Consider the following 27,787-nt stretch of genomic DNA (forward strand, 5'->3'; position numbering starts at 1 on the left):
AAACAGCAGGGTGTCTGTCTCTCCAACAAGGAAAGAGAAAAAAAGTGACACTTTTAAGACTCAGGCCGCTTTTCTTCAAAATGCTGCAAGCAGCAGCAGTGGCAGCTTAGCTGCCAATCAACAACACCTCTAAAGCTGTAACTAAAGGGCCCTCACCTCGCTGCTTCAGCAAGGGGGAACATGCCTATATCTTAAGGAAAAGTGTTGTTACACATGAATAAAACTAATGTCCATTCTAAACATCCTTTTCAATAGGAAAGGAAAAGAAATAATCATATAGGCTGCTATAAAAATATGAAAAAGCAAACATCCTCTCTGTCAGGGAATTGTCCCGGCCTAACAAAAGTTTCCCAGTATAGACCCTGAATAGAATAAGAGGCCGAAGAATGATCCCAAATACGAAACCTTAAAAGCCTCATCATCAGGGGAATCAAGGAGTCCGTTCCCCAAGCACCGAATGTCTCCAAGGCATTCAAAATACAGCTCCATCAGCATTCCTACAGAAGCTCAGGGGCCAAATAAGAAAGTATTCTGGTCTAAATCCAAAGAATACTGTAGGACAGGAGTCACTGTTGTAACAGAAACTAGCCAGATATTTGTAAGAAATTGCAAAAGGTAAATAAGTAGGCCAAATAGAACAATTGAAAAACTCCTCAGGAAAGCTCAAAAGTGTAAGTTAAAAAAGAAGCAGGAACTTCAAAAAGCTGCAAAATATCTCTGCAAATCTAGGAACTTTTAGCTGCCAAATACTAAGTTTAAGTATAGTCCTTCACTGTATAGAAAAGAATAAATATTAAAAGCATGTTATAGTTAAATCTAAAACAGTAAAGGGTATTTAAAAGTTTATAAAGGTTGCAAAAGGTCTATGAAAAGTCATAATAATAAAAAGAAAAGTTATAGAAATTTTAAACTGGGGAAAAGGAAACCTCAGCTGCTTGTGTTCTGATTTTATAAAAGCGTACCTTCATCTGTTCTACTGTGGAATTCTCTGTATCTGTTTTAAACCAATAAGACCTAGAAAAGGTTGTCTGTAAACCAGTTGGCAAAAAATTCCTTTTGCCACACAGGACCCAGGAAGGGTCATTCAGGGCTGCTATGTACTCCAGCCTGGGCAAGTGAACATGTCTCTGCCAAGGGCATGTCTCTCTAGGAGGCCTGTGGACATACTGGAAAGAGAGGGCCTAGCTGCCTTTGTTTTGAATTATTGCTCTGTTTATGCTCTGAAAGGAAAAATTGAGGTTTCCCAGGGAAATTTAAAACTTCACATGAATAAAAGGGAACCAGAAAAAAAAAGGAAAACTTAAAAATAAAGGTTTGTGAAAACTATATACAAAGTTTGTTAAAAGTTTGTAAAAGTTCTAAAAAATTGTATAGTTTTAGTAACAGAAAGTATAATGAATAAAAATGCAGTTTTAAAAAGACAAAGATTTTCCTTCACGCTTTTATATTTTTCTCCTTACCTGAACTCTCCAGTATTTAACATTCTAAAGAAGTAAAAAGTGACATAAGGTTCCTTTGCATAAAACTAATAAGACCAGTTGCTAATGGTGGTTTTGTCAGCAGAGGCTTTGACTAGAATGTCATGCCTAAAGAAGGTTGTTACCAGAAAGCCCTAAGGAACTAAACTTGACTTTTAAAGCTAAGAAAAGCCAAGAAGGAAAAAGCCTGGCACCTTGGTTAGTTGTGCGGTTCATGGCAATCTTTCCAGGGAAGGAACGAAGGTTGCTTTCCTAAAAAACGCCTAGAAGAAACCTTAAGGCACAATAAAAAATCCAAAGGACTTGGAAAAAAGCAGGTGATTACAGGCAAGGCTAAATAGCAGGTGTGTGGCTCAGCTTCCATGTCCTGATGGGCAAACTAAAGGTCAACATAAAAGTTCCCTAAGTAAATGCCAGCAAAATAAACTTTAAAATCATATGTAATCGATCATTGCTCTTGTTGTGTTTATGCAAATAAACAGGCTAAATTAAAACTGGACTTACTGCAGTCCCTTTACTAACAAGGAGGGTAATCTTAAGGAGAAAAATCATGACTCAAGGAAAATCACAATGCTCAGTAATAAATTATAAACTAATACAGCTGTCTATAGAGTTTGTTTTCATTTAAAAGTTAAACAAGGTCTATGACATTATCAGAAATGCTTAATTTACAGGCAAGAAGAATGTCAAGTGCCTTACAACTAAATGTCGCCCCAATGAGACAGCATCTTAAATTTAGAGACTGGTTTGTGAATTGTGTTGTGTAAATTAACATGTGTGTTCTTTCTGTTTTCATAGGGCATAAGCCTATAATCTCATTACCTGAGTAATTGTTTGTACATATAGGCCTCACTCAAGAAGCCCATCCATCTGCATTGCCGGCTCATAAGACTCAACGGTTTGGCTGAACTAAGTGGTTGGGTTGGTAAAGTATAGGGTAGTCTATAGGCTTCATTTTAAAGCCAATTTCTCTTTTCTATCCTAATGGCTTGAACAAAAAGGCCCAAAGGTCTAAGAGAGGGAAAATCCTAAAATATTCCCCTCAGCCCAAGCTAAGTATGGTGGGTAAAAGTGTTTTGAACAGGTGTGACATGCCCTGCACACCTATCTCCAAAAAGCCATTTCTTTTCCTAATGTGGGACATTGAAAATTAATTTCTTCCTTTTGTCATATAGTAGTTGTAGGTTGAATTATATCTTTTAACCCTGTTGCCAAATCTGTTGCCTCCAGAACACGACAAGGGTGCCAGCTTGTCCAACAGTGCCAGCCCTTGGAAACCAAGCATGCCTCTGCCTGGGACAGCTAACCAACCTGGACTCTGCAAAATCCTTCCCCATGTGGGAAGGCCACCCTTCCCTCCACCCCAACTCTTATTAGAAATCCCTAGACCCAAGGGTAGGTAGGACGACGACCATGTTCAGCTTGTAGCAGCTAGAAAAGCACGAGACCTTCACCCATTGTCCTCTATAAAATAAAGGGTCTTAAGTCTAAGAAGGGGAATTATACAGGGGCTTCATTCCATAAGGGCCTAGAAGAGTTTTGTTACAATATCGCCCTTTAAACACCTAGGACTCAAGGATTTGAATCCCCAAATAAAACCAGTGGGGAATGTTAAAGGGTATTTCTTAGATGTCCAGCCAGTAGGGTAATCAGCTGAACTTGGGTCCCGGGAACCAGACCCCCGCGGTTGCATGCTCTGACCAAGCAGAACAAGGAACTTGACCTAACTGTTCCTCCTTTGAGCAGTGACCTATTCCTATGAGCAATGACTTAGGGAATAGCAGTAACCGATTCCTTTGAGCAATGACCTGGGGAATAGTGGGAAATTTTTTTTTTTGCTTACACAAGCTGTATTTCTGTCCAAGTTCCTGCACCTGAAATGCTTTATAAACCCCTCAATCCCTAAGGTCGGGGCTGTCCACCTAAGTCCGGCTTGTGGATGGGTGGGCAGTCGCTGGCCAGCTAATAAAGGCTCTTTAAATTCTAATTTGATTGTCTCCGACCGTTTGGTTCTCGCACTTACTCCACAACATTAGTGAGATATTTTACTTAAAAAAATTTTTTTGGAACCTCATCTTCAAAACCTGGTGTGTGTGCCATACCTACGGCACATCTCACTTTGGACCAGTTGCAGCTCAGAGCTCGGTGGCCACCTGTGCTGGCGGATACGGCATGTGATGGTGCAGGTCTAATTGGCCAGCAAGTTTTGTGGGTTCTCTCTAATCTGCTCCCTCATCACCATGTCCAGTAATCTTTAAGTTTTGCTCTTAACATTTCTCTGCATGAGCCTTTAAACTGGTTTTCCCAGGCTCTAACCTTCCCTGCTCCTGTTTGCTTCACTTTCTGCACCCAGAAAATGGTCCCCAAATGCAAATCTGATTATTTCTCGCCCTATTGAAACTCTTTCAGAGGTGCTCCATTCCCTGCACACGGGACAGCTTTGGCTTCCTAAGCCCCTAACGATGTGTCCCTGCCTCATTCGCTGTTCTCTCCCACATCCTCTCTGCTTGGCCGCCTTCTGTGCCATTCCGCACTTGGGCTGTTCTCCCTTCTGACACCCTCCTCATTTTCTCGCTGGTGAACTCCTACTCCTCCCTAACACTTAGCTCACATAGGTCTCTTCTGAGACACCTGTAATCCCTAGAGGCTGATCTAGCAGTCGGTTCCTCTCCTGGCACTTCCTAAACACCCCGTTTCAGCAGATGTCACACTGCTTGTACCTGTGGGTTTGATTATCTGTCCTCCCAGCTCCTTAGGACAGGAACTGTGCCTCTTGCCTCTGGGTTCTGGACACTGAGCCATGTGCAGCCTCAAGGGCTGCAGTTTCCCAACCCTGTGAATATGGCTTGTTCTGAGATTTGTGTATGTAAAAGGGAGTGGTGAGAGATAATTTTAGAAAGGTAGTTGAGGCCAGGTGGTGAAGGGCTTTGACTGCCAGGGAGAGTTCAAGCTTTATTCTGTAGACAACAGGGAGCCATTAGAGGGAGAGCAGCTGGGACAAGGGACAGGCCAAAAGGGCATTTTGGCCTGAGTGCTAGGCTCAAAGTGAGGTTAAATCCATACCCTTGGCACCCTCTGGAAAGGCCTGGAAGAGAATGACATAATCTGCATTCTGAAACCATCTTTTCTGAAAGCTCTTACTTAGGGATGGGCTGCAGAGATGAAGTGGGGAAGAGAACTAACATACCTCAGCTCCTTTAGGCCACGCTGTTTTCTAACTTTGTATGTGGGAATGTATGTAGGGATAAACTTTCCTAGTGACCCTGGAGGAAAACATTCTTTCCACTTTACAGAGAGGGAAGGAAACTGAAGTTTTCTTAATTGAGGTTAAAAACGTTCTTCAAAGCACCCTATAGAAAGTGGCTAAGCTGGGGTCCCGTTGGGCCTGAATGCTTGCTGGAAAGCCCCCAGGCTGCAGAGGAAAACGAGGAGAGACTCCAGCAGGACCGGGCGGGAGCCGCACCCTGAACACAACGTCCAGACAAACGGGTAGCAGCCTCTGGGTGGCACTGGGCGGTGTGTGCTGGACCGTGGGGCTGCTTCCCTATGGCCGTGCCCCTCTGGGTGGCCCTGGGAGAGCCCATACCAGACTGAAAGTGCCTTTGAGTGGAATCAGACAGCTGCATGGGCTTTGAAACAAAATGGGTTACTTACTTTGTCCCCCTCATCCCCATAAGATTTTGATTAAATTGACAGGGTCTTCTGGTTACAACCAACGCCTTAGCTTTAATAATGCCTTGATCTGGAAATCCTTGAAATAATTTTTGGCTCTTTTAGCATGAAAAGATTTCTCTCCAAAGCCTTTAATTCTGTAGTCCTCCATTTTTCCAATCAAAGGAAAACCCACAGGACTTTCATGGTCTTAATTAATGACACTCTAATCAGAGTTCCAGTCTGACTGCTTTCTCTCCCTCCTTCCTGTCCTTTTTATTTTATTTTTTTCTGGTTTCTCAATGAAGGGCTTATCTAGAAGTTGTTTCAACTTCAAACAGACGCTTCACAATAGTAAATTGCAACAAGGTTTTATCAAGTGGAACAACCTTTCATTCTCTTCCTTCTGGACCTTAGTATCAAAGCCACCCCTTCAGGAATACGGCCTGCCTTCCTGTCTGGTTTCCAGCAAAGCACACCTTCCGAGGAGCACAGGGGAGGGGTTTTAGATTATTTACAGCAAAGACCCCCATGGTAATTCCTTATAAGATGATGGTGGGCTGATACTTACAGGGCTATCTGGAGACTTTTAGTTTGAAGATCACACCTGATGATTCTTTCTTAAGTGCTAAATTCAATAACTTTGGAGAGAGATGTGAGCAGGGCAGGCACCAGTCCCTCTCAGAATGAAGGGCAAGTTCCTTCTTTGGTCTGGCCATCTATCTATAGGACTCACTTGACATTTTCATTTGTGCTTTTCTCTTTTCCTTTGCCACATACGAAGAAATAAGAAGCACAGCTGTGTTGCTCAAGGCCCAACACTTTAATGGATGTCTTCCAGACGCCACCTGTTGGGAGGGCAATTTGGCCCTGACTCTCCTCTTCCTGGAGGCTTGGGAGAATGAACTGAATAGTTCACTGATTTACTCAGATGCCCAGCTAATTAAGTTTTGACTGAGATGATTTTTATGTCCAGGGAGGCATGAAGAGTGGGAGATTACCTTTGGTCCTGGTGTGTGCAATGTGTTGTGGGGAAGATGGCAAACATGTTAAGAAGTATGCATGGCAAGGGGAAGTGGGTCCACATAGAAGGTTGTGGAAAGATCTCTGGGAGCACAGAATGGGCATCAGTCCTGTTGGAGAGGTTGGTGAAGAGCTGGCTCCTGAAGAGGGCTTGCTGGGAAGAGATAGAACAAGAGAGGAAGAGTGTCTTTGTTAGGGAAGCTGTAACAGAATACCACAGACTGGGGGACTTATAAACAACAGACATTTATTTCTCACAGTTCTGGAGGCTAGGAAGTCCAAGATCAAGGTGCCGGAAGATTTGATGTGGTGAGCATCTGCTTTCTAGTTCATAGACATCCATCCCCTTGTTAGGGCAGAAGTGGTGAGGGAACTCTGTGGGGTCTCTTTTATAAGGGCACTGATCCCATTCAGGAGGGCTCCACCCTCATGACTTAAGCACCTCCCAAAGGCCATGTCACCTAATATCATCGTATTAGGGATTAGGATTTCTACATATGAATTATGGGGTGGGAGGGGACAGAAACATTTAGTCTTTAGTGAGGGCATTCTATATAGAGGGAGCAGTCTGTGCAGCCATGGCAATGGGGAAAATCTTGGCCTATTGAGGGATTCCAAGTATTGCTCCGTGCTAGATCATGGCGAGGGGGTGAGAGGGGAATGTGTATGTTTGTAGGGGGGTGGGAGGGGACAGGCAGGAAGACAGGCCAGGAAAAGGTGGCAGAAGACTTAAGTGCCCAGTCAAGGTGGTGAGGATGGGGAGCCAGCAGAGGTCTGTTTCCAAGAGTGAAGGGATCACACTGTATTTTGGGAGGAACTTTCTGGCATCCACACAGAAGAAAAAGTAGAGGGAGTGGACCTAGGAGGCCAGGGCACCTTTTGGGGAGTTACTCCAAAAGCTTGTAGAGGACCTGACAAAAGCCAGATGGAACAAGCACCTTGGCAGCACTCATGAGAGCTGGCAGGGGAGGGAGTGTACAGGGAAAGGATCTAAAAGTTATCTAGAATAAACTGGACTTGTAGACCCCATCATACATGGGGCAGGGGGATGGATTTCATTCCGGGTGGTGGGGGCATGGTGGAAAAACCCCTGTGAGGTGGGAGTTGGCCTGCTGGGCTGAAGATGCCCTGCTCAGCTCTGCAGAAGCGTGAGTGGGTGTTGACATCCAGCCTGGGCTCTGTGGGCCAAGCCTGCCAGGGTCTGTCCATCCAGAAAATGGGGGCACATTTTCCTTAATTTGTGCAAGTGTGGGCAGGCAGTGACCTTAGAATGGAGTTCAGCTCTTAACCTGCTGAGTTTGAAGGCCTCTGGGAGAGGAGGACACAGACGTCCAAGTGTGTTCTTTGGCAACAGCCTAGGGCACTTAGAGGCTGGGGACATTCAGAGCAATAGGACCAAGCAGTGGCAGCAGCACTACCCTGTTGCTGATCGCCCAGGTCGAGGGCTGGTTCCCTGTCATGCCTGGTTTTTGGACACACCTTTGATTTTGCTCCCTGTAATTCCCACCCCACTCAGCTCTCTGACTTTGGATCTTGACTCCGTGATGCCACCTCTAGCCTGAGCCTGGCCCCCAAAGGACCACATACAACTACTAATGGGTTTTGCATGACCCCTGGACTACTGGGTGGAGCTGGGGGTGAGGATGAAATTCTAGAGTCAGGGGTAGAGGGAAGAAGGTGTCAGGGGACAACTGCATCACAGTACAGAGTCCTCACTCACCTGGACATCTCCTTTGGGAGATGGCCTCTCAAGCTCTCGTTTGAGCCTGCAGGTGCATGTGTGTACTTCGTGTGTTTACAGGTGTGTTGGGAGCTCCTCAGCCATTCCATCACCAGCCCTTTCAACACTGCACATAATCCTGCCTTTGCCCCTTTGCCATGCTTCTGCTCGAAGTACCTCCAGACTCTCAGCCTCCACTTGCCCCTCTGAATTGTTAACTTTGGATCATATGGCATCAGGGACCATGTCTACTTGCACCCTTCCTAAGGATCTTGTAAGTCCCACTGAGGGTGAAATGGTGTCTAACCCGACTGGGCACCACCAGGGCCTGTGTAGTTTGGTTTGTCATGGATGCAGGTTTGCTCAGTGACACAGCTGGGAAGTGATCTAGGCTGTGCAAAAAATGCAGATGGATAAGTGTCAAAAGGTCCAATCTTGCCCTCATGAGGTCATTTTCAAACAGCTTCTGCAGGTCAAAGGGCCACTTTGCAGGAAGCCACCAAACCACGCATATGTGATGCTGCAATGACAACTGACATCTCAAAACAAAAGATGTCCATTGCTAGTTAGAGGGTGGAGTGGGTGGAGGAATTATCTTCTCTGCTAAGGGATCCAGGCTGACCAGGGTCCACCCCAGGGAAGGTCTGCTGTGACAGAAACTAAGAGGGCTTGGAGAATCCATACTCCCTCTTCTCTCTTTGCCTTGGAAGTGGCACAGGTTCTTTCTGGTCATAGTCTACTGGCCAGAGCTAGTCCTGTGGCTCTGCCTAGCAGCAAGGGAAGTTTCTGAGGGAGTCTTCTCTGTGTCCAGAGTGGACAGAAGATCCAGATGTTGGTGAGCACCAGTAGAGTCTACGATACTTATTCATGCCTGTTTGGGGAAAATTTTACAGTTGTTTAGATCCCTTTCTTGCCTTTGGAGTCTTGAATCACAGTCTAAGGCCCATTGATAGTGCCTTCTGCTTAATTACGTTTCTAGCAGTTGTTACCTGGATCCCTCTAGTGGTGGCGAACTCACCCCTTGCCACCTCCACCCCCGCCACCATGCAGCTCAATCTAGTCTATTACAAAGTTCTTCCTTATATTCAGTTGACATCTTTCATCCATTGGCCCCCAGTTCATCCTTGGGGCTCAGACAAGTTTAATTCTTTTTTCCTGCATGGCTTAGAAAGCTGGATCACTTCCCCCTAGTCTTTCCTTTTCTAAGTCCAACATCTCTCTTGTACCACAGCCCCTTCCTGCCCTGGCAGCTCCCCTCCTCACCCACCGATAGTTTATTTTACCACCAGCTCTCTGGTAAGAGCTCCAAGTGCTGAATTGCAGGACTGGGCAGAGGAGTGGGTGTGGAGAGCTGGGTGGGGAGAGTCCTGGGAAGATCCCCACTGCAAACCCTCAGCTTGGGACACTTTTGGGTGGGACAGCATAATGTGGATTCATTGTTTGAACCCTCTACCGCCTTCATGCCTGTGCTATGGTAAAGCTTGTCATGTCGGCATTCCCCTGGATGTTACCTCCTTTTTGTTCTATAGCTCTAGTTCCCTGCAATGGGCTGAATGTTGTGTGCCCCCCACCCCAAAAGCATATGTTGAGATCCTAGCCCCCAAAGTGATGGCATTAGAGGGTCAGGCCTTTGGGAGTTAATTAGGTCATGGCGGTGGAGCCCTCATAAATTGATTAGTGCCCTTATAAAAGGGACTCTAGAGAACTGCCTCACCTCTTCCACCATGTGAGGACACAATGAAAAGATAGCTATTTATGAACTGGGAAGCAGGTTGTCACTTGACACTTAATCTGCTGGTGGCTTGATCTCAGACTTCCAGTCTACGGAACTGTGAGAAATAAATTTCTGTTGTTTATAATTCCCCAATTAATGCTATTGTGTTATAGCAACCTGAGCAGACTAAGATAGTCCTTTTCATCATTTATCACCAAGTGATCTCATTAAGCTCCTAGGGAGGCATTTGTTTAGCTGTGACTACCTTGGCCAGTAGTCAAACTTCTTATCACATTTTAGTTGGGCCTTCAGTATGGACAGTTGGGCACACTCCATATTTTTTAGTTTTTTTAATTTTTAATTTTTTTATTTTTAGGTTTTGCTTTCAGTACTTTTGAAAAAACTTCTGTTTAAGATCATGGGTTATTTTGTAATAGCTGCCAACTTTGCTGTCTTCTGAATGCCTATTTCACTGGCAATGTTTGGACAAACAGGTAGGCCTACACTTGTAGGTATGCTGAGCAAAGAAGCATTCCCTTCTATAGGTCCTCGGTGGAATTTTGGGGGTGTCTAGGTAAAGAAAATTTAGGGTCAATCTCCATGTTCTGTTCATACTTTGCCCTGGTCAAGCACAGAGTTTGGAGCCAAACAAAGAAGCCCTTCTATTGTGACCTTCCTGCTACCTTGGGTCAACTCCAGCCTGTTTCTGTACTGGCCTGGAATCAGAACAGCTGGGAACAAGGGCTGCTAGAGAAATCAATATGAAAATCACTCTGTTCCTACATGGCCTCCCTAGGCTTCTAGGAAAACTGCAGAATCCTTGTTCTATAGGGCAATCTGGAGAGGGGGGATTTCTGTTTTAGATTAACAGGAAGATTTATCATGCCAGAAGGTCAATATTTACCTTGGCTCCAGCCTGATGAGTATTTACTTCTTTGTTCAGTGGCTCTCTCTGCTGACTTCAGCAGAAGTGAAGATCTGCTTTTTGTCTGCTGAAGAGGATCCTGACTGACCTTTTCTTATCAGAAAGGCCTGAAAACATAGTTGCAGAGGAGCACACTTCTCTGGTGGTGATGGGGGGGTGGGTTTGTCTTCTTCCTCAAGAAATCTGATTCCTCTTTGTACAAACAACCTCGGTTCTAAGGTGCCTTTGAACTTACAGAAAGGAGAGAGCACAGGATCCCAGAAAAATCACTCTCTCATCTCCTCATCTGAAAGATCTGTATTTTGAGAATGCCTGCCTGCCTGTGTTTGAGGAAGAAAGTATTTAGTGAAATACACCCGACTCTTTATTTGTCCAGTTTTTATTTTATCAAGGTTTCTGGGGTTATGTGATTAGCAAAGGTCCCCAAGGAATTGGGGAAGAAGGTGCCATCTCTACAACAGGGTTCCCAACTTCAAGCTTTTAATTTTCAATTTCCTGGGCTCTTGGGAACGATGGTTTCTGCCTCTACTGAGATTTTAACATGTATTTAGGGAGTGCGGCGGGCATAGTTTGAAATATAGAGACAAGCACTATATGGAGGGCTGATCAGAGGCCAACCAGGGAGGCTAATGTTTGAAAATGCAACAGACCTTCCCAGGGCACAGCTGTGCCAGGTTTTTCAGGGCTGCCCACACTTTCCCACTCTTGCCGCCAACCGCAAATGTGTCTTATATTGAAAAATAATGTAAATGGCGCAACCTACTCAATAACATTTCAGTACAGTATGTTTTAAAATGAAGTTTTGTTTTCAATTGTTGACCACGGAGTAAGTTGTATCAGGTTACCCTGGGGCTCCAAGTCTTCTGAGAAATCTCTGAGCGCTTCCGGTCTGACTGGCTGGCCCCAGCCCTGGGGGTGATGAGGGTGTTCTTCAGCTCTGTACCTCATCAAAGCCTTGCAAATATTCAATAATAATAATTAAGCTTACCGAGCACTACAATGTCAGAAGCACCATTCCAAGTTGATGTGGATAATTCATTGAATTCATATTTAGCAAATCCATACATTAGGTGCTGTTATTTTTATTATGATGATTTTACAGATGAAGATGCTCAGAGAGGTTAAATAACTTGTCCGAGGTCACACAGCTGTTACTTAGAGCTGGACTCCACTAACTGGTGTTCTGGGTTGGTGGTGAGGAGTTTAGTGTGATTCCACAGAATCTTTCTCCGTTCTTGGCTCCTGTGGCCCTGCTGGGGTGCTGCAGTGGAAAATCTTGCCTACAAGAATGACCATTTAATAAGGTTGAGTATATCAACCATTGCCTTGGAGACAGGAGTGGAGGATGAAGGGAAAGGTGAATTACAGAAGGTCAGAACTGGAAAGGTCTTCAGGGACAAGCCAATCCATTCTTCATTGTTTACTCCAGGTCACTCAGTAAGTTAGTGGGAGATTCAGGAGCTGACCTGGGTCTCCTTGGTCTAGGTAGTGTGGGTAATAATACATCTCTTGATTTTATGCATCTTTGTGCTTTTATCCCTCACCATCTAAATGCAATCGCTTCTTGTTTGTAGACCATTTGTCCATACTGACTGCTGTCTTTTGAAGGAAAAAAGGCCATTTAATGCCTTCCTAAAGAATAGTATAAGCACTTTGAGGGTGAGAACTATGCAATTTGCTTTTCTAAGAGCCTTCACTGCACCTGGCACAATTGCTGGACACACAGAAATTTCTTGGTACCTGTTCATGTGGACAGAATGAACTTAGTGTCCTGGTGTGAAGAGGACCAAACTTGGACAACTGAAGTTTCTGGGATGTATTCATTCTTTTCCTAGAGCTTTCTGTTCTCAGAGAATCATGTCATATATGGAGTAGTGTTCTCCCTTCTTCTCCTTGGTCCCTCTAGCTGGGGTGCAGCCCCTGGCACTGGAAAAATGAATTTAAGATAAAAACAAGCTTCTTGTCCCCTTGCTGTAATGCCTGCAGCATGAAGCCACTTCACAGCAACATGGACTTTTCTGGTCTTTAAGATCTCATTATGGAAGTAAAGGAGGGGAAGGAGGAAGACAGAATGCTTACAAATTTCTGGGTCAAGGGGATGACCTCATCATTTATTGTATGTTGGCCAACTGCCCAATGAGCACAGTTCAGATTCCTTTTGGGGAAAACACTGCAAATCCCCTGATAACCAAAATTCTCCAAATCTTTTAGGCCTTGAGAGAGGAATGAAGAGCGAGAAGAAGGAAGTGGTCCTAAGTCCAAGTTATGTTTTCCATTAGGGGGCTGTCTGCTCTGAGATGGGCTCTACTCATTCTGATTCCTGGATGGAGACTCTGGACTCAGAAAATGTGGAAGTTCCATTTAAAAGACCCTGGCAGGATTTGAGGGAACTGAGTTGATAAGGATGGGTAGTTTGGAGAGAGGGTGGAGTGAGTTAGGTATGATATCCTGGGGTGTGTACTCCAGGGGTACATATGGGACATGTACATATTGGGATATGCAAACAAGAAGGCAAAAGCCAATGATGGAATGTTGCAGTCTGTTAAGCGTTTCCATATTTGATGCCTTCTCTCCAGTCCTACAGGTATTTTACAGACTGTTCCAATGTTAGCAGGGGCAGAGCCAGCTTCAGGGCCTTTGCCAGCCCCTAGGATACTTTTGAAAAATTAGAAAGAGACTCCCAACTTGGGGAGGGAGGCACAGGATGGATTTCAGGTCGCATCTGTCTCATAGGCAAGGTAAGGTGTTGTGGGGATCCTGCAGCCCAGAAAAGACCAACTTGTGGCTGAGGGCTCATGTGAGAACTGGGACTCAGCCTTTTCATCTGTTAAAAGGTGCAATCACATCACATCGTTCTCAGCTTTTTTCAGATTGGATGTCTCATGCAGCTGAGATTCTAGGGACCAATTCTCACCCAAATTGAGGGCTTCCCTCATTTCCAGTTACTCTCACCCGAAGAGAGAGCTGTGGAGGTAAGGGCTGAGGGTGCAAGGGGGAGACTGGGTGTGCAATGGTTTGGTCCAAAAAACCCTGGACAAGGAGCGTGTATTTTTCTGGCTTTATGTTTTTGAGCCTCAGTTTCCATCTCTGAAGAGTGGAGAGAACTTAATAGAGAGAGCAATGTTATGGGGTTTTAAACAACTTTCCCAGGTGAAATTGCCAGGCAAGGAGTGGGTGCTTCACAAGCGTTTGTGGACCCGAAGAGGGTTTGGTTGGTAAGGTTCTAGAGCGTGTGTGTGGGGACCCTGGCGCAAGGTCTGGCTTTTGGGGCTTTTGGCTTCTGGGACTGCCAGCGGAGTTCGAGCCCCAGCTCTGCGGCCACTGCCTCCTCCTGAGCCCCGGACCGCCGAGGGTTAATGAGAAAGCCCCACGCCCCCTTTGACGGCGTAGAGCCCACCTCGCTGAATTTTAAAAGGCGGCCCTGGAGAGGCTTGGGCGCCCCCCAGACACTTTCAGCTCGGACCCGGGCTCCGCTCGCTCGCCGGCTCCCTCGCTCTTCTCCAGGCGGGGGCAGGGGGTTCGGTCCCGCCGCTGGTGCGCTCCCCACGGTCCTCCCGCCTGGGGCTGGGGGTCCCCGCAGGCGGCTGTGCAAAATGAAGCTGGCTCTCCTCCTGCCCTGGGCGTGCTGCTGCCTCTGCGGGTCGGCGCTGGGCACCGGCTTTCTCTATCCCTTCCCAGCGGCAGCCCTGCAGCAGCACGGCTACCCCGACCCGGGCGCCGGCTCCCCCGGCAGCGGCTACGGGGGCCGCCGGTGAGTATCGAGGCCGGCAGGGCCTGGGGGCGCCGGGCAGTTGAGGACTTGGGGCTGGGGACGTGGGGTGGTTGGGGGCTGCAGACAAGGACAGTAGGGGCCGGGGGAGTGGGGCCGCGGGGCCTGGGGACGCAGAGCGGTCGAGGACAGGGGGCTGGGGACGCGGGGTGGTCCATGCCTGGGGATAAGGACAGTGGAGGCTGTCGGCACGGGACCGAGGGACTAAAGGTGCGGGGCCCACCATCTCTCCTCTTTTCCTTGATCTCCCAACCTCCTCCGCTTCGGCTCCCGGCTTCGGGTGTAGGTGGCTGAAACCTGAGGCAGGGCCAGGAGGAGGCAGGAGGCCGCTGGCTGGTCGGGGTTCGGTGGCTCAGTCCCTGGACGTTCACTGGCTCACGTGGCGGCGCCGCCGCGCTCACCTGCGCAACCACGGCTTTGTGTTGGGCAGCAGGTTCCCGGGTTGCCAAGGCCGCTTGTCCAGGTCCTCCGCCTCTCCTGAAGGCTGCCGAAGGGCTGCGGAGGGGCAATTCTGTCCGGTCTTTGGAGCTGGGTCCGAGGAGGAACTTCGGCTGCGGCCGCCCAGACTCCTGGAGACGTGGAACCGGCTCGGATCAGATGGATCCGCTGTGGGTCTGAGAGCGGACCGGGTCACAGAGCCCGCGGTGCCGGGATCCCCCGCTGCCTCCTCCTCTGCCGGCAGGTGGCGCCCAGGCCACCCCCGCGAAGGTTAGGGCAGGGTCTCCTCGCGCGGTGGTTGAATTCTCCTAGAAAACGCGTAAGCAAGCGAGTAAAAGTTGCCAAACGCCTCATTTGCGCAACTCACTCGAAGTTAGCTTCTCCCCATTTAATGCTAATTACTACTCCCACGGCTGTAGTAGTTCTCTAGAACGCACAACCTGCATTCGAACCATTCATCTCTTTTGATCCTAAAAACACTCCCGGGTTAACTATGGGAGTATTATCTTTCCTTTAACCGAGGAAACTGAGGCCCAGAGAGAGGTCCCCAATTCAGTGGCAACTCAGGACTGACCTCCTGTGCTTTCTGGCACCGTTCTGCTTATTGCTCTGGAGGAAGACAAACGACAGACCCCAGGTCTTTTCTCCTTCTTGTATTTACCAAACCTGGGAGGGCGACCAAGATGAATTCTGGCAATGTCTTATAGGAAGGAGACAGGGGTATTTTGTGCTGGGAAGAACATACACTTAGTGGCTGGATAAGCGAGACTCAAAAGCTTATAAAAGTGCTTCTGGAAAACTTTGCATGCAATTTTATTTCCCCCATTCTGTTTGGAAATACTTACCCAAAGCTTCAATTCTCCAAACACCCACAGTAGTGTGGCCTCTGCACAATTCCATATGAGAATAGTCTGAAAAATAAGCTTTTCAAGTTGCAGAATAATATGTATAGCATGATCTCATTTATGAAAAAAAATTCTGATCTTTGTCTAGGTATATAAGTGCCTGGAAAAAAAGTTTGTAAGAAACCATTTTCCATGGTTATCTATATGGAGAGACCTGGGGCAGGGGGTATGGGGAAGGGATAGAGTAAAAGAGAACTTTGATTTTTTTCCCTTCTGCCTGCCTCTTGTTTGCATGTTTTACAAGGAGTGTATATTCATGCATTACTTTTGTGGTTAAAAAGTGTGGGAAGGAAGAAAATGACTCCTGCAGCCTGGAATATGTACTTTGAGAGGAGCTAAAGGTGAAGTCCATGAAGAGAGTGAGATGAGACGGGAGTTCTGGTGTTTGGTGAGCTGGAATTTGGGGATCTCCGTAGAAACTTGGAAGGGATTGTTTTAGCACAAATAAAAACAGGCCCAAACAAATGTGATATTCTTCCAGAACTCTTTCCATCAGGATGGGAGCAGGGAGAAGGTATAATTAGGTTCAGGGAGGATCTGGATGAATTTGTGGAAAATAGATTCCCAAATAGGATACTAGGAGGTGTGTTTAGGGAGGCTTGGGGCAGGTTCCAGATCTTGAGGTTGATGCTCCAGAGTGTAACTGAGCCCTTCCATGCAAAGCCAGGTGGGCATTGCAGGTTTCAGCTGGTCTAGTAGCCCGTGTTCCTGTGTCTCATGAGCTATCAGTCACAGGTGGCCTGTGTCCTTGAAATTCAAATGCCCCAGAAGCAGAGGGCTTGGGGACAGCGTTTGGCATGGTGCACTTCAGAGCTTTGGCTTTGTACGTTTGTTTATAGTGGCTTGGTCTCAGTTGACACACAAAGCAACAGAACTCTTTTTGACAAATAGTCTTCCTTTGTTTCATGGCCTTGCTCCTGTTGGTATCTGATTTTTGGACATAGGTCTCACCTCTGTCTTCTGTGTATGCCTGTGCCTACTCTCCTGGGCCAGGTGTCTGGGTCTGACACGTGTTGGGGGCATCTTGCCTTACTCAGGAGTGCTCTGCTCTGGTCACTTCCATCAGAAGCCCTTTGCTTAAGCTGTTTTGGTAAAAAGGAAAGAACCTCAATTCCTCAGAGGGCTGTTTCCAGTAGAATCTTTCAGAGTCATTCAGATACCAAATAAAAGCTGAAGGGAAATGCAACATTAATTGACCGTAGGGATGCACTAAGGACTGAGCCCCCCAACTCCCCGCCCCAGTGCCCCAGTTCTTCCATTCTAACCTAGGAAAGATAATACATTTGTGACACTCTTTAAAGTGTGCGTATCTCACTTCCCTCCCTCCCTTCCTCCCACAGATGTTTATTAAGGGTCTTGTCTGTTGTCTCCTCCTCATCTCTATATCCAACCTGAAAGGGGCCAAAACAGCAGCAGATGATCAGGGCTCAGGGCATGAGGCCTCAGGGCACGTGGCGTAAGATCAGAGGAGAGCCTGTACCCCATCTGTGGTGCACATCTTCCAGGTAGAGGATGGAGAAGTTTTAATTTAGATAAAAGATAAAGTTTTAACATTAATTCTTAGAGATTATTCTTCTGACTCAGAGAACTCAGAAGAGCTGTGGGACCTGCTGGATTTCAGCAGAGGTGGGAACGAATGCATCCAGAGAGTGGGTTTGTGGGCCAGGGGACAAAGGACAGTGTTGCTTTTTGCTTCTCCCCTGAAGAATGATGCTCATCCCATAAACCACTTACTCCTATAGAGAGCCTGAGGCCCAGGGACAAATGAAAGTCACATACCCTAAGGCTAAATATCTAATGATGATTAAATAAGTCTGCCACCCTTGATGAGTATACCTTTACAATGACTTGGAAAGCCAGGTTCAAAGGAGGAGTCCTTAGATGCCTTAGAATTCTGCTCTGGAAGATGTCGAGGGAGAGGGCTGGCCCTGGCCCATCCTTTACCATGGATTCCTCCCACACTGTGAGGGTTATGCCCAGGCTTACAGATCCCTCAGCCTGCAGGTCCAAATTCAGCTCATACCCCTTAGCCTTGGAAGGATGGCCTGGGAGAAATGGCCATGGATTTGGGCTTGGGGGCATTTGGGTAGGGAACCTGAACCCCCAGAGCTGGGTCTAGAAAGAGGCAGGGGGTTGGGTGGGTGCTTCCTCTCAGACTCCCAGAGTTGTCATTTCATGGGGAAACACAGCGAGAAGAGGAAAGAGCAGGGTCCTCTCAAGTGCAGGACCCAGGCCAGGGCCTCTCTGCGGGTCTAAGGGCCACTAGTTCTCTCATTGCAGTGGGGCAGCTGCTTCTGGCTCTGCCCCTAATGAATAATGTGAACTTGTACATATTTCTTAACCTCCCTGAGCCCATTTCCTGCTGTGTACCCCATGGAAACCAGGATTCAGGGAGTGAGGCCCCCTGGGAGGGCATGTGTACAAGGTGTGGGAGCAAAAAGGGGTGCACAGATGCTGGGTTGCAAAATGCAGATCTGACTCATTTCCCCTGGCCCTCACCCCTCAGCCATCCTCACTGTGATCAGAAGAGTCCAAGCTGTTTAGCTACAGTGCAGGTCCTTCTCCAGCCGATGCAGCCACCCTCTGGTCCCTTTTGCTGCAAACCACCCCTCACACTCCAGCCCAGCTGACTGGCTGCTCCTGCAGGTCATCTAGGTGTGCTGGGTGCTCTTGCTCCAGGTCACATCTTTCATGTTGCTGATACTAATGAGTGAATAATATTTCCCCTGATCATTGTTCCATCCCTGCCCTTTTTCTGCATGGCCCTGTCATTCTCACCACACCCTTTGAGCCTACCCACTCCCTTCCTACTCATTCCACCATTATTTTGGGCACCCAGATGTTCAGGTGTATGGCTCACTGAAGCCCAGTGTCACACTTCTAGGCATCTCCCTCCAGCACTTTCTTTTTCCATCACCCAGTTTCTTTTTCTTTAAAACACTTACTAAAATTTATTTTTATTTATTTTTAGAGAGAGGGGATGAGAGGGAGAGAAACATTGATTGGGTGCCTCTTGCATGCTCCCAGCCAGGGACTTGGCTGCCACACAAGGATGTGCCCTGATTGGAAATCAAACCAGTGACCTTTGGTTCTCAGGTCAGCACTCAATCCACTGAACCACACCAGCCAGGACACTTACCCACTTCCCTTGGCCTCCCTTGGCTCTTGCTGCCCTGAAGGAACCTCATACCTCAATATCTTAAACTCTGAACTCAAGCCTTTTTGTCCTCATCTCTCTTTCTCCCACTCACATGGCTGAACCTCTTCTTTGCTCACTCTGTCTTCTTCTGGTCTGTCAGCCTGTCCTCTACATGGCCTTTCCAATCCAGCCTTGATTTTGCTGATACCCTCAGCTTCCTATCCTCTTGGTCTTTCTCTCCAGCTGCTTAGAACCGCCCCACCCTAAGGACTCTCTGGCTTTCTGTGGAGGGGCGAGGGGGCTGTCAGTTTTTTTTGGTAAAGCCATTGCTCACCAGCAGTACCAGCTTAGCCACTGTCTGATCAGACCTGCTTTAGTTCTATAAAGATATCTCTTCCTTTTCCACACTGCTGCCCAATGAACAGACCTTTCTCAGGTGCCATAGAGGCCTTTCCCCTGGTTAAAACCCTTTGGTGGTCCACCATCTCTTACATCAGCTTCGCAGACCGGTTTTAACTCTTTGTTCAACTCTCACTGATTGATAGGAGCTGCCCGAGTGAGTGTGTTAAGAAGGATTCTGAGGTAGAGTCTGGGCTCAGTAGGAAAGAGTGCCAGGACAATCAAGTGATGTCATTATGAGTGTGGGACAGGAAAGTGGAGTCAGGTGTGATGTAATTGCGGCCCTGGCTTTCATGATAAAATTCACCCTCTCAGGACTTCCGGCCAAGATGGAGGCCTAGACTGACACGCTTCGTCTCCCTCCACGACTAAGAAGGAATACAACTACTGCAAAACCAGAAATAACCAGAAGTTACAGAAAATAAATGGAAGTCCGACGTGTGAAGTTATAAAGAAGTGGTGCTCATCCGGATGGGTAGGAGGGGTGAAGCCAGGGAGGAGAGTTCAAGTTGTGCTGTCCATGGCAGCAGCAGCGACAGAGGCAGGACAGTGGTAAGCAGACACCCGTATTTAAGGGGAGGCGAGAAGCACCTGGGGAGTACCCCCAGCTGCAGACCAGACCCGTCAGATTGCGACTCCAAAGCTGGGGAAGGCAGACCTTCATTGCCTTGGACTGTGAGGCCTGGAGAGGGTGGGATGGAGGAGGAGGCTCCTGGTCTCTCAGCAGAGAGTGAACGGCAGGAATCCATCTAGGACCCCCACCCCTGCAGAAAACACCAGAGCGTGGTAAGACGGGTTGCCCAGCTGTGACAAGTGCACAAGGCTCTGCCCCCTATAGCATAGGAGGTGTGACAGCCCTGCCCAGGAAGCAAAGGTTAACACAAAATGGTCAGGATGGCACAGATCATCATAGAGATCCTGGTGATGCAACTGACCAGACAGCAAATATGTAATCAAAGAAGCAGCAGATAGGAACTCTTCCCGAGGCTCAGTTCAGAGCTTTGGTTATAAAAATGCTTACAGAACTAACAGCAGATCTTAAACAAGATGGGGAAAGAATGAAGGCTAGTCCACTGAAATGAACAAAAATACATTCAAAACTAGTGGTGAGGGCAATAAAACCAGGGATCAAATCAACAAATCGGAACATAGGGGTGGAACAAACAGTCAACCAGTGCAGAAAGAGGAAACGAGAAGTGAGGAAAATGAGGAGAGGCACAGAAACTTATTGGACAGCTATAAGTGGGCCAACATTTGAATCATAGGACTGCCAGAAGGTGAAGAAGAAGAACTAGAAATTGAAAAGTTATGTGAAAAAATAATGAAGCAGAACTTCCCTAACTTGAGGAAGGAAATAGACTTACAGGTCCAGGAAGCACAGAGAGTTCCAAAAAAACTGGACCCAGGGAGAACCACACTAAGACACATTATAATCAAAATGTCAAAAATTAAGGATAAATGGAGAATCTTAAAAGCATCAAGAGAGAAGAAGAGAATTTAATTACATACAAAGAGGTCCCAATAAGACTATCAGCTGATTTCTCAAAAGAAACTCTGCAGGCAAGAAGGGACTGGCAAGAAATATTCAAAGTAATGAAAAGTAAAAACCTACAACCACGATTACTCTATCCAGCAAAGCTGTCATTCAGAATAGAAGGGCAGAGAAAGTGGTTCCAGGAAAAAATAAAACTGAAGGAGTTCATCAGATCCAAACCACTGTTACAGGAAATGTTAAAGGGATCTGTTTAGGAGAAGGAGGATCAAAAGTATGAACATTAAAATGAAAACTATCAACAACCAACAACAGAAGCTAGGGAATTGAAACAAAGGCAGACTAAGTAGGCAACAAGAGCAGGAAAAAAATTATAGGTATGGGGAATATTTTGGGGGGAGGTCAGTGGGGTGGGGTAAGAGGGTAAGGGAGGGAGATGGTATAGGAATTAAGAAGCATAGTAGGAGGGTGTGGAGTAGATAGGAAGATGTTGAGAAGAACTATATCCACAACCAATGGACATGGACTAAGTGGGGGTACAGCTGGAGGGAGGGGGATCACTGGGTGGAGGGGAACGAAGGGAAAAGAAATTGGGACAACTGTAATAGTATAAACAATAAATCATATTTAAAAAAAAGCAAAAAAAAAAAATTTACCCTCTCTGCCATTATATATATAAAGGCTATCTTTCAAAAGCCCATCTTCTGTCTGTCTACACCAGCTACACTGCATTAGTTATTTTTCTCACGGCTCTGTTTCTTTGCATATGCTGTTTTATTTGCCTGGAATGCCTTTTCCTGATGTGTTAGATGCCCTCCATGAGCACCTAGAACACTTTGCTTACCTTTATCTCAAGGTTTCTCAAGCTTAGTGATCTTGATATGTGGGCCGCATAGTCCTTTCTTGTGGGGTTGTCCTGTGCATTGCAGGACGTTCAGCAGCAGCCCTGGCCTCTGCCCACTAAATACCAGCAGCTCACCCCCACCTCTCAACTGTGACAACCAAAACTATCTCCAGACACTGCCAGATGTCCCTTGAAAGGCAAAATCGAGACAACTATTATTCTCTCTGAAGCCAAACATTTTGATTTGGGGACATTTAAATATATTGTATTTAAATTTTTTTTCAATGGAAACTTTCAAGCCTATACACAAGTAGAGAGTGAAATGAACCCTCAGGTACCCTCATTGAAATTTGCCAGCCATTATATTTGCCACCCTTATTTCACCCCACCCCCAAATATTCCTTTTTTGTGTGTATAGTATTTTAAAGCAAATCCCAGACTCAGTGTTCATTTCACCGGTGATATTCATATACACCTGATTCCTTACCACTGGACCATGCCATTAGTACATCTAACAAACTCAGTCATTCCTTACTACTGCTATTAATACTATTACTTTTTATTCATTATGATTGGATCTAAAATCCAATTATGTCCATATTTCTTCAATTGTCCAAAACATTTTTATTATTGTTAGTTTGTTCAAATCTGGATCTAAGTTGTTGTGTTTCTTTAGTTTCTTTTAATGTAGAAGAAGAGTCCTTTCTCCTGAAAAAGAATGCCTTTCCCCCATGACATTGACTTATTGGAAGAAGCCAGTTGTCCTGAAGAAATGTCCATGTTCTAGACCTGGCTGATTGATTCAAAGCGATATAATTAATTTCACATTCTACTCCCTGTGTCTCTTCTATATCAGAGATTAGATGTAAAGGTTTGATTAGATTTAATAACACTTTTTTGGGGAGAGTGAGAATGCTTCATTATAGGTCCAATTTATCATATCATATCAGACTCTGTTATGAAGTGAATGTTATGCTCCCTCAAAATGTGTATGTTGAAGCCCCACCCCTAATGTGATGGCATTGGGTAGCGGGGCCTTTGGGAGGTGACTAGGTTTAGATGTGGTCAGGAGAGTGGAGCCTCATGATGGGATTAGTGTCTTAATGTGAACAGGAAGTAAGACCAAAGGGCCCCACACCCCTCTCTCTTTCCCTCTGCTATGCTCAGACACTGAGAGAAAGCAGCTGTCTCCAAGCCAGGAAGAGAGTCCTCACTGGAAATGGAATCTGCCAGGACCTTTGCCTTGGATCCTAACCTCCAGATGTGAGAAATAAATGTCTATGGTAGTTCATTATGGCAGCCCGAGGTGACTGACATGGAAGGACAGGATGCCTTTTTCTGGAGAGCTGGATGTTAAACATTCACCAGAGCGCCACTGTCTACAGGTTTCCTTTTCTAGCTCTCTTTTCCTTGCAATTTATTGGTTGAAGAGACCAGGCCTGATAGAGTTTTCCTTGTTCAGGAGTTTGTATTCTCATGGTGCTTGTTCACATGTTCTTCTGTCCTCAGTATTTCCAGAAGACTAGAAATTGATTAGACGGGCTTGATTGGATTTGGGTTCCTTTCTCCCCCTTCCTCCTCCATCTCCTCATCTTCCTCTGTTATTATTATTATTTAGTCAAAATTACCTCTTTCGTTGTGTAGTATTCTTCCATCAAGAAGCATCTCAGGAATCCCACAATGTCTGGTCATTGCTCCTTCTTGTGATGTGTTGATCTTTGCCGACAACATTCTTTCATTAAGGATTGCAAAATGGTTTTATTCTAATTCTGACATTCCTTTTTCATTTAATTACTAGAATACTTGTATAAATAATTTTACTATTATCTGCTATTTGTAGGTAGCTATGTTTTGATTGTTTCTTTTTGCCAATGTAAGCATGAGTGTATCTGCCTCCTCCTTTTCTTATACAGAGGTGGTGTACTAGTGATACTGTCCTGCACTTGGATTTTTTTGCTTTACTATGTGCTATGGAGACTGCTCTATCTCAGGGCATAGATACCTTCTGCGTGCATTTTTTTTTCTTGATTTAAAAAATTGTGGTTAAAATACACATAATAAAATTCACCATCTTAATCATCTTTCAATGTACAGTTCAGTGGCATTAAACACATTATTCACAGTGTTGTACAACCATCAGCACCACCCACGTGCAGAACTTTTCATGTCTGCGGCATTTGTTTTCACAGCCTCATAGTTCTGTGGGCTGTGAATGGCTACAGTTTATGTTTATATAGCTTGCCCTGTACTGAGAGACACTGTGTTGTTCTAACTTTTTGTCACATATAATGCCACAGTATATGTTACTGTGCATTATTTCATATTTTTGCAAATGAATCTTTAGTATACATTTTTTAAAGCCAGAACACCTACCCATTTAATGCCATTACTCCAGAGAATAGACATGTTTAATGTGCATGAACAATGTACATATCCTTTTTAAAAGAGATTTTATTTACTTATTTATAGAGAGAGGGGATGGGAGGGAGAAAAAGAGGGAGAGAAACATCAATGTGTGGTTGCCTCTTGCACACCCCCAACTGGGGACCTGCCCTGCAGCCTAGGCATGTGCCCTGACAGGGAATTGAACCAGTGACCCTTTGGTTCACAGGCTGGCACTCAATCCACTCAGCCACTCCAGCCAGGGCTAGTATGCATTTTTTTTTAAAGTGGGTTTTCTGAATGGAAAGGTAAATGCCTACATAATTCTGTTAGTGTCAAATCACCCCCCAGAGGAGTTCTATCATTTTACGTTCCCATCAGCTGTTTTTCCTCGGAGGTACATTTTGAAGCCATTTAATGGTGCTGGGTCAAAAGGACCTTGTGAGATGAGCATAGTAGACTTCCCTGGCCTCTACAATCTGCAAGCCTGGGCCTCCCCTAACGCTTGTGGGGCCTGGGGCTAGGGTACAGGTGAAGGCCCACATACCATATATCTAAATATTTAAAAGCTTAGAAGCTGTGAAAATTTATTCTGTCATTGACCTTGACAAACACACCCTCCTAATGACCCAGGGACCAGCTTCACGTTTAGAACTCTGGCCTCAGTGGCTCAGGGAGACCAGGCCTTCACTTTCCTTCTTGTCCTGCCGCACCCCTGCTCTGCACACACTGTGGACATTCTACGCCAATCCCGGCTCCTCCCCTCACCGTAACAGCTGCCATTGGCCATACCTTGGGCTCTGCTGTTTGGGAGGGGAATCCCAGGCCCCTGGATACCTACGCTTGGTCTGCAAGGGGGCTGTGGGCTCTGGGGATCATGTCCTCTTGGCCCCACAGTTTCCTTGCCCTGTGGGGTGGGGAGTGGCCAGAGGGGGCCAGAGCTTGTTGAGACAGCGGGAGAGTGAGGCTCTTCCTGCCCAGGTTTAAGGCAATTCTGTGTAATTGTCACCTCTGGGAACATGTGGCGTGGGTCTCGGGGTGGAGTGAGCACATGTGTAACCCAAATCCTTGCAAGCTGGCTGACCTTTTCGCAAATGTCCCCAGTCATAAAGGCTTCATCACAGTGACCCATTTAAGTTGTCTGCATTCAGATGTTCTTATCTCATATCTTCTCTTCCTTTACTGTTCTTCACGCCCCAGCAGACTGTGAGTGCCAAGGTGAGTGCCAAGGGGGACGCCACTTGCCTGCCTGCTTGGGGCCCAGCTTCAGGGCTCAAAACGGAGTTGGGCTCTGCCAGTTGTGTTGACCGAAGCAAACGGCATCCACCAAAGACCCACTGAGGCCATGGATATAGGGCAGATGTGGGTCCTACCAAGTGTCACTTGGCAGTCCCTGTGGCACGGTCATGCAGTGGTCCTGGACATACAGGCCCCTTTCAGAAATGACAAGGCACACCAGGAGCGAAGCCTCCAGGGCTGCTCATGGGAACTTTCTTCTGCTCTTTTCAAAACACAGCTGTGTTCTGACCTGATGTTCAGGATTTTTACCTTGTTTCAGATGATTCTAAAAGTTATGGCATGGAATTCAGAACCAGTGACTGCTTTTTGATTTCCATTTAGAAACTGTCTGGCAAGTCAGTTTTGGAAAGGGCCTGATCCCTGATATGACGACGCTGCTGTACTGAGACCCATCCTTCCCCTCTTCTCCCTCTCCTGACTCTTTGCTCTTTCCTTCCCACCCGCACCCCTGGCCTTCCTCCTCCCTTCAGGTCTCCCCAGGCAGTGCATTTGACCAGTGCAGAGGCCAGGGCCTCATGCTAAGCAGGGTCCCGTGCTTGGGATTTAATGCTTTGTACTCACCATTTTGAAATTCTCAATACAGTATTCTCTCACTTATCATGGGTATTACGTTCTAGACCCTCCCGCGATAGGTGAAAATCTGCGAAGTAGGAACCTTAAATTTATTTTAGTATTTATATATATTTAAAGGCTTTATAAACCCTTCCCACACCCTTATAAACCATTTCCAGTCCCTTATTAACCTTTTCCACACTTTTATAAACACTACTTATGTTCTTAAACATATTCTACACTCTTAAACCTACGTAACTTTAACAACATACATACCGCAAAATCCCGCGTTATAGTGAAAAATCTGCGATAAATAATTAAATATAATATTTAAAAAAATCCCGCGATACAGTGAGGCCGCGATAAGTGAACTGCGATATAGAGGAGGACTACTGTACTCATCTTTAATTGTGTGCTTTGTAAGTGAGGTCTGATGGGACAATGGAGCATCCTCAGCCTGTGCTGTGTCCCACCTCTCATTGCTTCTTATTGCTGCTTCCTACCCCTGCCTCAGGGAGGGTTCTCAGCTGCTTGCTCCCCACCCTCTGGCGCCCCAGGTCCACTGAGTCTCCCCCCTCTCTACCGCTGCCCTATGACTGCTGCCACCCTCTGCCTCTGGCTGGAGCCTGGTGTGGGCTCAGGGAGGGCTGGGATTTGGTGCATGCCCCGTGACATCTTGGAGTGGGGCATGGTGGCTGCAGCCCCTGCCCTGGTCTGGCAGTGCCATAGAGTGTTTAGCGGGGTGATCCGGCAAGGGAGAGCCTCTTGTCACCCTGGCTTCTAGTGTGTCTTGAGGTGGGGATGGCAGTACCCTTGAGGGTAGCCTGTCCACTGTAGAGAGGTGGGCTCCTAGGAAGGGCCTGGCCTGACTTCCCTGCTGCTGGCAGGGCCCTGAGCTTGGGTACCATGGCTGGTGGGAAGGGTTGCACACAAGCACGCTCTCATGCCTTGCAGTTGCAGGGAGGGGTGCAAGGGTGCCTGTGAGGCTCTGCATTTGCCCCACCAGTATCCCTGTGCCCGAGGGAGCACACGTGAAACAGTATACAAATGATAGATCAAGAGAGAGAGGCTTAAGCAGCAAGAGAAAAGCTATATAGTTTAGTACTTTTAATGACACGTTTTTCCCAGCATTTTAAACAAGAGGCCCTGCATTTTTGTTTTGCATTAGGCTCCACAAATCATTCAGCCGGTCTTGCTCCTGCATTTTAGGAACAGCATCCCCTACACAGCAGAGCACTGAGGGACTATCAGGATAAACTGGGGAGATCAAAGAATGGGATATTCAGACCTATCCATGATTCAGGAAGTCGAGGGCCTGGAGATGTGTTTTAATGGCTTTCCAGGTGCTTTTTCTATGCAGCCAGGTTTAGGAAGCACTGCATGGAGGAGGAAATTTTTTTGAGAGTCTTTCATCATGACCCATAATAAGGAGTACCTTTTATATGGTGACTGAGAACGCCTGCCCGCTCATGCATACATATACATCTGAAACAAGTTTCACAAAATAATGCTTACTGTTACCATATGTGATTCTCTCTTTTTTATTTTATTCTATCTAGTTCATAAAGAAGTGCTTGCCAAGACTCAGAAAATTGATTCCACAGCCCTTCTAGGTTAAGACCTGCAGTGGGAGACCCCACTCCCTGGGGGAATGCAGGGGTCTCTTTGCCTCCCTTGCTTTCCAGTCCCCTCGCCTGGGCTCCAGACCCTGAGTCTGAAGTCTCTTTCTTGTTGTTTCAGTGGAGCCAAGGTGCTTGGTGTGTCCCTTCCTCACCCCAAACGCCTCTCCCGTACCTGGGCTCCACCCTCTGCTGGGGCAGCCTCCCGTCAGGAAGTCTTCTGGACTCCCTGCTCTGTTCACCTCCCTGGGAGCAGCTCCCTGGGCCCCTTGGATCTGTGATTGTTTGTGGTTTGGGTGCTTAGAACTCACTTCCTACTTCTCTTTCCGTGGATGGAATCATTTCTCCTACCTGCTTCTGCCCCAGCGGAGCCCTGACGAGCCCACCTGGGTCATGAGTGCATGAGCCTTTGCTACCCATCACTCGCCCCTGCCTCTG

At 46.7% G+C, this 27,787-nt stretch overlaps 1 protein-coding gene across 1 annotated transcript in view; it reads left to right on the forward strand.

Annotated features, from left to right (window-relative positions):
• The first annotated feature begins 13,993 nt into the window (after positions 1-13,993).
• COL26A1 (collagen type XXVI alpha 1 chain) overlaps positions 13,994-27,787 on the forward strand; it is a 186,188-nt gene continuing 172,394 nt past the window's right edge. Inside the window, exon 1 of the mRNA XM_090279102.1 lies at positions 13,994-14,262. Within this exon, the coding sequence (XP_090135228.1) occupies positions 14,105-14,262 (158 nt within the window). The 5' untranslated portion in view covers positions 13,994-14,104. The remainder of the gene's footprint in view (positions 14,263-27,787) is intronic.

This window comes from Furipterus horrens, unplaced genomic scaffold (assembly GCF_987537825.1).
Source record: "Furipterus horrens unplaced genomic scaffold, mFurHor1.1.pri manual_scaffold_5, whole genome shotgun sequence".
NCBI lineage: Eukaryota > Metazoa > Chordata > Mammalia > Chiroptera > Furipteridae > Furipterus > Furipterus horrens.